We start from the raw sequence: 12416 nt of genomic DNA on the forward strand, positions 1-12416 counted from the left end.
GATTAGCTCATTTCAAAATTGTCCAAAGCAGAAAAGTGCGTCAAAAAAAAAAAAAAGTGCAAAAGTGGAAGGTGTGTGGAAGAGGGGTAGTCTTATACGGCAGTATATAACAAACTCTATATTTTGAGTGGAAATGTTGGGGGTCGTCTTATACGCCCAGTCGTCTTATACGCCGGCAAATACGGTAATTACCTGAAAGTTGTGGCTGAATGTGAATCAGAATACTGTCTCCTCTTAGAATCAATAAAGTACAGTAGGGTGTTTTTGTGTTCAGGAGCATAATTTCATTGTATTAATGTTGAAACAAGTCTTATGACTATAATACAGCTGATAATATACTCAGAACACGGCTTTGTCAAGTGTGCAGTTTGATAGTATCTGTTCTGTGAGAGTACAGCTGATGTCCCATAGAGCCTTCGGAAGGGAGGTTGGAAGAAATCATTTGGGGATGGCTTCTTCGGGCTGCTAAGATCGTATGTACTGATAGTCCCTGACTTATTACCATTCGCTTAGCGAGCTTTCAAAGTTATGACGGCATTTTAAAAAGTGACTTACAACCTCAGAATGTCCCCATGGTTATGTCAAAATTTGGGTGCTTGGCAAACGGCATGAATTTAGAATGGTTGCAGTGTCCCAGGATCGTGTGATTGCCTTTTATGACCTTCCCGGGAGTCTTCCAATAAGCAAAGTCAAAGGGAAAAAACGGATTTGCTAAACACCTGTGTGATTTGCTTACTAATCACATGATTTGCTTAATGAGCCTGGCAAAAAAATGTCCTAAAATCAGGCTTGGTTCACTTAACAACCACATTGTTTAACGATGGATGTTCAGTCCCAATTGTGGTTTTAAGTTGAGGATTACGTCTAGTCGTTAACAGTTTTATGGAATGTTTTACAGATCTACACCACTAACAATGATCTGGTGAAAAAGCATATAAATGACCCCATGTCAAAATACTTAAAATATTGCAGGTTTCCCACATGTTATGAAATGTAATGGCATCCCTGCAAAAGGACATTCTGGATAAGGTATCATAGCTTGATACAATTTTAGTCTCCAATTTAACCCTATATAAATATACATAGTTTCTGCATGCTTTATACATTATACATGGTTTCTTTTGTCTTATAACTGGATTTTGAGATAGTATCGGATAGCATAGAAGAGGGAGTTTGTGTATGTGTGTGTTGTTTGCATAGATTTTTTAAATCAGTCTCCTGTAAACATGAACCTAGATTTCCCTAGAAATTTGGTGAAGAGTTGCAATAATGTTTGGAGCTGAAGATACATACTCTGTTAATGTAAACATGTTCTCTATTTTGTTCAGAAAAGGTAGCTGCATTTATTTCTTATAATTAAGATGCTATCCCATATTGATATTTTTATTAATTCAGCTATATTTCCATCCAATAGCCTTGAAAGAATTAGCTTAAATATTAAAATTATTTATTCAGTCAAAATATACAATGTTTCTAGGAGGCGGGCTGTTGCTAGTGCCAAATTCTTCATAGGAGTTATCCAAAACCAATGCATTTAAATAGCATTTTTAACCAAAATGGGAAGGCAAACTTGTTGCCCTTCTTAGGGTGAACTGGGACCTGAGGCTTATAAATGGTCACATTTCCCAAGAAAAGTATATTCTTTGCTTGATACATTATGCAGAATAGCATTTATTTATTTATTTATTTATGCAATAGCAAGACATGGGTATATGGAAAATCTCAGATGAATTGGAATTAAAGCTCAAAGCTAAAGGTATAGTAAATTAACCAAAATAGGCTCCTAAATTTCATATTAAAGAAAAAAAGAATATATGCTGAATAATAATGAAAATATAGCTTTGAAAGTAATGGCAAAAACTTTTACACTTAGAGAAGCTGAAAAGAGCTGATACTACAGTGAGTAATCAGATTATACACCAACACACAGTGGTATGAGTGCATGCACACATGCACTTGGAGTTTCACATAGGTGATTTGGAGATTTTGCTAATCTCTGCCAGAGCAATCATTCAGATTTTGTTGTATAATAAAAGTTTATGGAGATTCTCAGTCATCAGCCAGGACATGGTTGTCCCAAATGTGTTTTTTCAGGAGGCAACTAGACTTTCTTGTTTGTTTTTTTTTCTTTTGAAGACATTTCACTTCTTATCCAAGAAGCTTCTTCAGCTCTGACTGGATGGTGAGGAATGGAAGGATTATATTCCTTGCAGACAGCTGGTCATTTGCATTGTTTTTAGAGAGTTGTTGAGGCCACTTGGAGGTTTATCTGTATCCTCAGGGTCATCTGAGTAGTGGAAATGGGTGCGGAACCTTCTTGGCTGCAGAATGTTTTCTGCCCTGTGTCCCTTCACTGTTGAAGATAGGTGCAGGCTGCAGAGGTTGAGTCTGTGTTGTCTGCATCTCAAACTGAAGGGCAAATGGTTCCTGTAGTCTGCAATTTTGAGGGGAAATCTGTTTATACACCCACACCATTCAAAGGGTGTTCATCCCAAAGTGCATAGCTAAAAGTATGAAGGTTCTTAGTCATTCAAGTCATGGTTGTCTCAAGGGTGCTTTTTTGCTGTATAGTAATGTATTAACCATAGAGACGCAGTGGTTCAGTGGCTACGATGCTGAGCTTGTTGATCAGAAAGGTTGGCAGTTCAGCGGTTCGAATCCCTAGTGCTGCATAATGGAATGAGCTTCCGTTACTTGTCCCAGCTTCTGCCAACCTAGCAGTTCAAAAGCATGTAAAAATGCAAGTAGAAAAATAGAGACCACTTTGGTGAGAAGATAACAGGGTTTTGTGTGCCTTCAGCATTTAGTCATGCCAATCACATGACCATGGATACGTCTTTGGATAGCACTGGCTCTTCGGCTTTGTAATGGGGATGAGCACCGCCCCCTAGAGCCGGAAACGACTAGCATGTATGTGCGAGAACTTTTACCTTTACCTTAATGTATAAACCAGCCTGAATTTTTTTAAAAAGTCACTAAAGTAACCAATTATTTACCAGATCATACAGCATGGTAAGACATGTTTTAACTCTGAGAATGCAAGAAATAGAAGAAATGACTCCAAGCCATGGATGAACTCTAAGAATACAAAAAATAAAAAAAGGAATTGTTTTGAGCTTGGAATAAAATTGTTTCACTTGATAGATTCTTGTTTCATTTTGTTAAGGACTGAGATCTGCTATTAATTGACCCTTGCAGGAATAGATTATTCCAAAAAAGAAAATGAAACAATATAGCACTGCTACCCCAGACTCAGTTAGAAAATAATTCCTGCTCAATTTATATTCAAAGTGTAAAACAAAAGAATGTATACTCCCTTAGATCAATCTTTTTATCTTTTGAAGCTCTAACAGCACAGGAAAAAGAGCTCAAGAGAGAAAGAAAATCAGGTTTTGTGTGGAAATTATACTGTTTCCACATGACCATTCACAGCATGCAAACATAACAAAATTGAATGAGCTAGACCAAACCAACATAATTTTAGCATTTTTAAAATGCTTTCTGAAAATTCCACTGCAATAGGTCATTGTCCCAAAGTCAGCCAATAGGTTCTATCAGCAAGTCTCGATTTAAATCCTAGATCTGTAACACTTTAATCATTGACTTAGACCGATTGTATATGATCATTCAGAATAAGCCAAGTGTTTAGACCTTCAAATTGATGAAAGCAGACAAACGCAACATTTTAAATATAGAGTGCACAAAAGAGGTGTATTAATTATGTGATGCAGCAGTTGGAGAGAAGTTTGCAGGATGGGTTGACTGCATGCCCAGATACAATTTAAATGCAAGTAATATGCTTAGAACTTAAAATCCCAAGGGTGAAAGTTGGATTCATAAATCACAGCCATGCTCTTTTGTAATACAGTATCCAGCACTTGCTTAAGTAGAAAGCAAGTAGCTCATTGAAAGAAAGAAAAAAAGGAGAAAGAAGATCAGGAAGAGGGAGACAGATGAAATGTTAATTATTTCAGAATTAAGCAATATGTGGAACAAGCAGCTTGTGGTAGGATTTCCTATCATTTTAAGCTTGGTAATAGGAATAAGTTCAGATCTGCAATACAGACATTTTAATTCTATTCTACTTGTGCTATGGCTTCCATCTAAATGCTGTTTCCAAAAGCTCATACTTTCTTTGAAGGGAGAAAATGCAGCCTTGGATATAAGAGCCCAGGTTCTGGGTGGTGAAATAATTGATGGTTTTGAAAAGGTTTGCACTCTTCCCCAGCAATGCTGTCCTGATTCAAATTAGGTGTTCCTTTTTTTCACATCCTTGACTGTCTAATTTAAAAAAAAAAACTGACTGTGGATCCTCCACATCAAACATATAGTATGGTTTGTATGAATGGAAGATACTTCATACTTGGAGCCATTTTAAATCACATCCTGTAGCAGCTATCTCTGTGTGACAAATCATTAGTATTCATTTTATTAGTGAATAGAGCGGACTTCATATGTTGACCATCTGTGTGTACTTGACATAAAGAATGCTGTTGTCTTCTTCTCTCCCTTTCTTAATTTTTCTGATATTTGATTACTGTCTTTATGATGTGATTGGTGATATTATATTGTGATGACCTGGAGTGTAACACAAACGTAACAAAATCCAAAACGTAAATAAATGTCCTTTAATGCCTCCAACTTGGCCCCACTGTTCAATAATTCTCAGTTGGAGATAAAACTTATTCAAAAATAGTCTTCAAAAGAAAGCAATACAGTCTGGACTTAATGAGCAGATAAAGGTGAAATAAAAAACCAAAACAAACTACAATGAAGGAAATTCCACAATAGACTAGGATAAGTAATTACCAACTTCAAGGAGATAACAAGGCACAGTCTGTTGGAAGGATGCCAACCAAGATAACTTCAGCCCAAAATAAAACACGTTTTGCTTTTGGCGATGCTGTATTTTAACCGTCTCTCTTATATACTATTCTCCCCAGCTGCAACCAACGAGGGGGATCATGGCCACCTCTCGTAAGCAAAGTTGTTTCCTTCTCCGTTCCTCCCTGCATGTCCTAGGATGGAGAGGAGATGGGCCTGGTTCTTCCTCTGACTGCCCAGCCGGTCTCTGCCCTTCCTCAGCCTCCTCCACAACCTCCAGAGCCACACCTCCACTCCATGTTGGCTGTTCCTCCTCTCCCTCAGAGTCTGACTCTTACAAGGGCATGATATATATTTTGTGTTTCTTGGTAGACTGGTTAAAGGACTTTTCAGCTCATTGAACCCTTCATGAGGTTTAAAACCCCCAAATAATATTATATAAAAATAATTTAATAACTAATACTTTAAATAATAACCATGTTGATGAGAAAGACAAAAAAAGTTTGAATATTGGACATTGCAATACCTGGACATAGCAGAAGAGAAGAGAAAGAATGGATAAAATTAAAAAATATAAAGACCTGCAAATAGAAGTAGAACAACTGTGATAAAAGAAAGCAACGATAGTACCAATAGAATAGGACTCCTGAGTGCAATCCCAGAACATTTGGAGCATGACTTGAATGCCATTAGTATGACAAAACCACCATCAGTCAATTATAAAAGGCAGATTTCCATGGAACAGCTTATATCCTGCAACAGTACTTTTTACACTTCTAAACAATTTCTGCCTTTACCAAGTCCTTGGGAAGAGCTTGATTGGTGGATAAAAATACCAAACCAGTTTAAAAGCTGGCTGACTGTATGGCAAATCATAATAATGGATAGTCTCATCAAGCCTTGGTCATTATGGGGAACCCTGTGTTACATCTACAGTGTTTCTTGGGTTCAAATCTCTTAGTATAGAATGCTTCTTAAGGAATCAGAGATTTCTGTTTGCTGTATTTGGACGGGAAAATGTTTTTTATACATTGTGATACCTTAATTTATTTTCAGGATTTTATTGTTTGAAATCCAAGTACCATGAGATGGGGTGAGCTCCTTTTACTTGCCTTGGCTCCTGCCCACCTAGCAGTTCAAAAAGGATGCAAATTAAAGTAGATAAATACATACCACTTCGGTGGGAAGGTAGCCATGTTCCTTGTGCCTCAGTATATATCATGGCAGCCACATGACCACAAAGCATCTTTGGTCAATGCTGGCTCCCCCAGCTAGGAAATGGAAATGAGACCCATCTACATTTACGTTTACATTTTATTTGATTTTTCAGTCGCTTACAAGATACAGGTATAAGAATAAATATAGTTTTGAATACATGAGATAGATACTTATAAGAAAAATAAAAAACAATAGGACAGGGACGGTAGGCATGATTGGTGCGCTTATGCACGCCCCCTACAGGCCTACCTGTACCATCCTTATACTACCCCTACCATCCTCTAGAGACAGACACAACTGGACAGGGAAAATCTTTACTTTTATCTTTTCACTTTGTATAGAATAGGATAGATCCTTTCAGAGTTTTGTTTGTGTTACAGAATTCATTTAAAAATCAGCTAATATACAATAGTATATATTTGGAATTGTTTGATCCTTCAGGTTTGATTCAATGCCTTTAGAAATTATGTTCATACTTTATGATGGCATAATATTTCTGTTTCTTTACTCAAATAAAATATTTTGTATGACTAAACCATCTCTAATTTCCTCTGCTTACTTACACAGGAACTACCTCTTCAGACTTAGTCTACACAATGTTTCTCTTATTCAGGTATGTTCAGCCTTTTTCTGTCATCTACTTGTTCTGATTATAGAATTAAAAAGCTACATAGCATGTTTTTATAAAAACCAATAAACTATATAATAATGGTTATTACGAATGTGAATTGATAGACTTACGTAACCCCTGTTTTGAAAAAAAATAGTTGTGTTGCTTTGTTTTGTAATGTATTTTAAATGTAACATTTTTGTCATTTACAGCCATGTGTATTTTACTTTGAGAAGGTAGAGCTAAAGTATGAAAAATGTTCTTGCCCTTTTCTAGCTCAACACTTTAGCTTTGGTCTGTTGACTCAAAGAGGGATAGATGGATGACAAGAAAGGACAACGTGTTAAAAGCATGGAGGGTTTTGTGATAGATAGCTAGTGCAAGCTTAACTAAAACAATGTAAATACTGTAAATCCTTAGCTTTCCTTAATGCAACAAAGGTAGCTTCCAAAGGAGGTCTTCTCTGTTCTCGTTCATCATTGCTCTGAGCTTTTGTTGGCCCTAGTATGAACACAAAATGCTGAGGAGTGAGTTTTGCTAAGTTCCTCCGCTGCTCAACCTGTAAACCTTTCAGAAGGAAATGCTGTTCACAGTATATGTCATTCCTGTTCTGCCAACAAGGCCATAACAAAGTGTACCAAGAATCAGCGGTCTGAAACTTTCCTAAAGCTTGCTCTGACTTTTTGTTAAAATGATCACTATAACAACTGCAAATAGAGCTGGGTCAGCGTTTCTGTTATTTAAAGTCATGAAACTGTACGTGAGTTAAGCTGTGCATGTGACATATTCTATTGTTTGAGAATTATTGAGGTGATGTGCTTCAAGCAGGTAATCACAACTTGTATTCAAGTTTGTTGGATAGCTGTTGCAAAAGCAAGACAAAATCAGTATCAGTTTTGGGAGGTAATAGAGTTGGTTGCTCTAATGAAGAGGAAAAGGAGGCTGAATTAGAACAAGATGAGAGATGGTTTCTGAACATTGCAGTAAGATACAGAAGAAGGCAAAGCTACTCTATAATACCAGAAGAACACAATAGTGCTGTGGAAATTGAAATATTTATCTTTTTTTTTTTTTTGCTTACTTGAACTGATTCTTAAATAACGACACAGATTCCAGCAATGTTAATTAAGAATTTGCTGTCACAAATTCTGTCACATTTGCTGTGAATGGGTTGAGGAAGAGGAATAACATTCTGTGTGTTCGCATACATAAAAAAAGTTAGTAGAGTTTCTTTAGCTGCTCATTTCAAAAGAATTACAAATCTACCACTGATTTAAAATGTTTTTCAAATAAGGGTATTCATTGAATAATTTAATCCTTAATGCAGGAAGATTTTTATTTATCTTTAGTTAAGAGATAGAAACAGTTCTTATATTTCTCTTGGTTACAATTATCAATAGCAGAGATACTTGCATGTATGTTCCATGAAAGTTATATATATTACTAACAGATCTTCCTCATAACTCATTCAAAGAAAAGTAGGAGTTGCTATTATCTAACTATAAACCTGAGTCTTGGAGATCTGGGATTTCTCTTAGCATAATTGAGGTCTCAAGTCATTCCATGTAGCCTTCCAACATTTTCTGTATAGCTTTCAATTTCTAACAATGAAGAATGGAACGGTTTTAAGAACATGAAGAACAGTCTTAACAATTGTATTTTATTTAATTTTATTCATTACATTTATAACCTGTCTTGTATCTAGAATCTCCTGGCAATAAACATCTCATTTTCTTCCTCAGTTTATTTTTCTCATACTACTTTGTTGGATTGAACTATCAAAATGGTATAAATAGTCCACCTGGTGGTTCTTAAACTGTTTGACACAATTAGTCCTTTTTTCAATCTCAGATAACAAAACATCAACAACCCTCCAAACAGACTATTGTTTTATAGAAGTGCCTGAGAAATACCTGTTCCAAAATGGATCCTTAACTCACAAACAAGCAACAACAAATTGTGTAACCTCGGGATATTCCTAAATTACCCTCAGTTTAACAGCCATTGCTTTAAGCTAGGGGTGTCAAACTCAAGGCCTGGGGACTGGATCCAGCCCACAGGGTGCTTAGATCTGGTCCACAGGACTGCCCTGGAAATAGCAAAGGACCAGCCCATAGGGTCTCTGCATGCAGTCCTCCTGAGCTCTGTTTTCATTGTTTCATAGAGATAATAATTGGGCCAAAGTTATCCAAGGAGCATCCATGACTGAAGGTGGGATTAAAATCCAAGTTTTCTCAGTTTTCATTCTAACCTTTAAACATTACAACACTCTTGTACTTAGTTTAATATATTAAATCAGAACCAGTCTTTCTTTTGTGCCAGCGGCTTCCAACCTTTTAGGAACCAGGGACCGCTTCCGTGGAGAAAGATTTTTCTGTGGACTGAAGCGAGCATGGTTTTCTATGGTGCCTGCATTCAACAGATGGGGCTTCACTTGTTTGCGCTGTCTAGTTGTTGGCATGTCATGGATCGATGCTGGTCCACGGACTGCAAGCTGGGTCCCCCTTTTCTATGGTGCTTATTTTTTGGTGCTATATATAGTCTCCATCATGGTACAGCATGGTCAAAGGGAGCTCTTGGCTAGAAAAATCTTATGCTCTTATATCTTGCTTTGAAGGGTGGAATTCAGCTTGATAAGATCATCTGTGATTCAAGATCCGTTTTATAATTCTTCAGGGGAAGAGATCCATGACTATCCAGTTGTTGTGGAACATAATGTCCATCAGTCTGAACCCTTGATAATTTTTTTCTGGGTGTAATAATAATAATAAAAGATCACAACGGCAATCACGTTCACAAATTACACTTGTGAAAGGGGGGGAGTTTTAATCAAAAGGTTGGAGCTATTTTTGTTTTGTTTTTTAATTTAAACTATCTCCCTACCTGGATTCCAAAGTTCATTATATGTGGTTGAGGTAGATTTTGGCCCCAGGAAATCATTTAAGTCTTACAACATTGCTTGAAGCTCTATTTCTCTAGAACTAGTGAAGAGTATTAAAAGAAAGCAGATGAACTTCGCTTAAAAAAATCTTGTTTTATTAAAGGTTCTTGTTAAATTAAAGTGCATTTTATAAAACAATACCATATGATTTAAAATACAGTTGGATTGAGGCTTCTATTTTTTCTGCTGCAATATTCTAGTTTCTCTTGGGTGTTCAAAAAAAGCCTTGTTTTCAGGGCACTTCCAACACTAAGTCGAGCTTTCGTTTGTTCTCTCTCTTTATTTTTCTCTCTCTCTTCTGGAAAAAAAAAACCTTAAAGAGAAATAAAGCAGTTTCAAGCACATAGCTGTCAAAGTAAGTATTTTGAAATATAGCTGCTATCTATCAGAAACGATGTTAAAGCTAGGCCTGAGAGATCCTCTTTTTCTCCTTTAATCAGAAAGCTAACATTTTCTGCTATTTAGCATATGATAGTCATTCATCATACTTGCTGTAGTTATTTATCCTCTGTGTCACTGTGGTGGGGTGGGGGGAAAACTTCATACCTTTGAACAAAGAAGCAGTGTTATTTGCCACAGAATGTTCCTTTTTTTTTTGTTCTAGACAACAGTCAGGACTGCGGTTGCTGTGGAATTTCCAGCGCCGCAGTTACATTCTGTGATGTGGGTGTTAATTTTTTATCTCGTGAAAATGTCACTGCGAAACGTATTTGCTTTTTTATTTTATTTTTAAATCATAGGACATCTCTGACTTTAGCTCCTACTCTTCCATATTGATGGGAATATACCAGTGGTGGGATTCAATTTTTTTTACTACCAGTTCTGTGAGCATGGCTTGGTGGGCCTGGTGTGACTTGGTGGGTGTGGCAAGGGGAAGGATACTGTAAAATCCCTATTCCCTCTCCACTCCAGGGAAAGGATACTGCAAAGTCCCCATGCCCTCCCCACCCCACTAACCTGCTTTCCAGCAGCATTCTTCTGTGCAGGGCAACAAAAGAAGACCCAGCCGATCAGCTGGGATTCGGGAGGCAGAGAATAGATGGGGGCGGAGCCAGTCAGAGTTGGTATTTGCCGGTTCTCTGAACTACTCAAAATTTCCACTACCGGTTCTCCTGAACTGGTCAGAACCTGCTGAATACCCACCTCTGGAATATATCATACATCTCAAATTCCTAACAGAAAATGAAACACATCCTGCACACTTTCCTCAATGTACTGAGGCTTTTAGGAGGGTTCAACCCTAATCCTCTGAATTCGTACAAAAAGGCTTTTTACTGTAGGCTCCACAATTAAGAGTTTAGTGGAAAAAGTGCTTTGAAAACAACATCCTCCTAGCATGTTTTTTAAATGATAAAATTTGAATTGACTGAGTAAAGTGTGTTTTTAATGTGTATAAAACTGAGCAGGCGAGACCTCAAATTGGTAGTCCAGAGTGATACATGTAAAGAGAGGTTCTCTGGTACATAATGATGTTCTTTCCTTCTGTACATCAGCCCACATCCTCTTAGTTCTTGATGATCACCTATTGGTGGGAGGGGCTGAAGCATGGGTGGGTACAATCTACTCTGTCTCTCTTTGACATCTTTCTTTTTTTTTCCTTCTGACATCCTCTTCTCTCTCTCTTTTTTTTTCCCTTTCTTTCTCATCCCCATACATGCTGAGGGAAGGATCGATCACTCCTGCCAAAGTTCCTTGCAAAAGGATTTTGAAATTAGGCTGAGAAATAGTAAGTCTGATTGATTTCAGAAAGGTTCGCTCTCTTGTAAATGTGCTCGGGATACAGCAGCCAAGTGATTGTGTGAAAAAGATGGAGCTTCTTGAAGGTGCTGTAGACAAATACTGCATTCGTACCACATTCATCTCTGTGCATGTTCCTTCATTCACTCACTCACTCACTCACTTCATTCACTCGCTCCATTCATTCATTCATTAAATTTATATAGGTGCTGAATTAAAGTGCAACTCTGGGTACCTAGCAATAAATACAACAAATTTCATAATGATGGAAAATAAACATGCTTATATGCCTATCTGGTCATGCCTATATGACCAAAATTCCACAAAAAAACAATTGGCACAATAAAATGCATTCTTGGAGACCCTTTGGGGATTGAATCTGAAGCACACTGTCCAGCCTACTCAGGAATACCACCTTAGGAGGAGGAAGGAATATTTAGTATGCTTACCACATTGAGTTGTTTAAAAAAGTAATAAAGGCAAGTAAATATAAACAAACTTTGCAAGGCTAAACTTTGCATACTAAGAGTATATTAAATTTCTTAATATGGAAACCTCGTAATAACAATGCTCTTGACAATAGATCACACGGCGTATTTGCTAAGGTTCCAAAAGCAAATATATTCATGGTGTGGGCAGCTGGTAGACCCCAAATTTCTTTTTTACAACCCGCAGAATTCCTTTTGAATGTTGATTTCATATCATACTAAGTTGAAAGCTGCCATGCAAACTAAAAATAAGCTTTATGAAATAATAAATAAAAACTTTGTGGTCTCTTATCCTCTTTAAAAAAAAAAAAGCTTGGTCTCATACTTTGTTCATGTGCCCCATCAAGTTTGCATCATTTCTTTGCCAACTTTGGCCATTGACATCTAATAATATGGTGGTCTACGCTGGTTTAGAAGCATTCTCTATTGTTACTGTTTGCCTTGCTTTGGTTTTAAATCTGTTTTGGTTTAATTCAGTGACTATGGGTGTTTATTAAAATACAGTCAAGAAGCGACCCCGAATATCACCCTGAATTTTTGTCTCCAGCTAGTTTTCTTGTAACTTTCAGGGTACATTTTACCACTTCCCAAGCAAACC

General features: G+C 37.1%; 1 protein-coding gene across 5 annotated transcripts in view; it reads left to right on the forward strand.

Annotated features, from left to right (window-relative positions):
- Positions 1-12416, forward strand: part of SEMA5B (semaphorin 5B) — a 487556-nt gene that overhangs the window by 333019 nt on the left and 142121 nt on the right. For all 5 annotated transcript variants that reach the window (XM_087950222.1, XM_087950223.1, XM_087950221.1 and 2 more), the window contains one exon: positions 6610-6655. In XM_087950222.1, coding sequence (XP_087806348.1) covers positions 6610-6655 — 46 coding nt within the window. The remainder of the gene's footprint in view (positions 1-6609; positions 6656-12416) is intronic.

This window comes from Notechis scutatus, chromosome 1, assembly GCF_049901735.1.
Source record: "Notechis scutatus isolate UNSWTSFEM ecotype Mainland chromosome 1, rNotScu1.2, whole genome shotgun sequence".
Lineage (NCBI taxonomy): Eukaryota > Metazoa > Chordata > Lepidosauria > Squamata > Elapidae > Notechis > Notechis scutatus.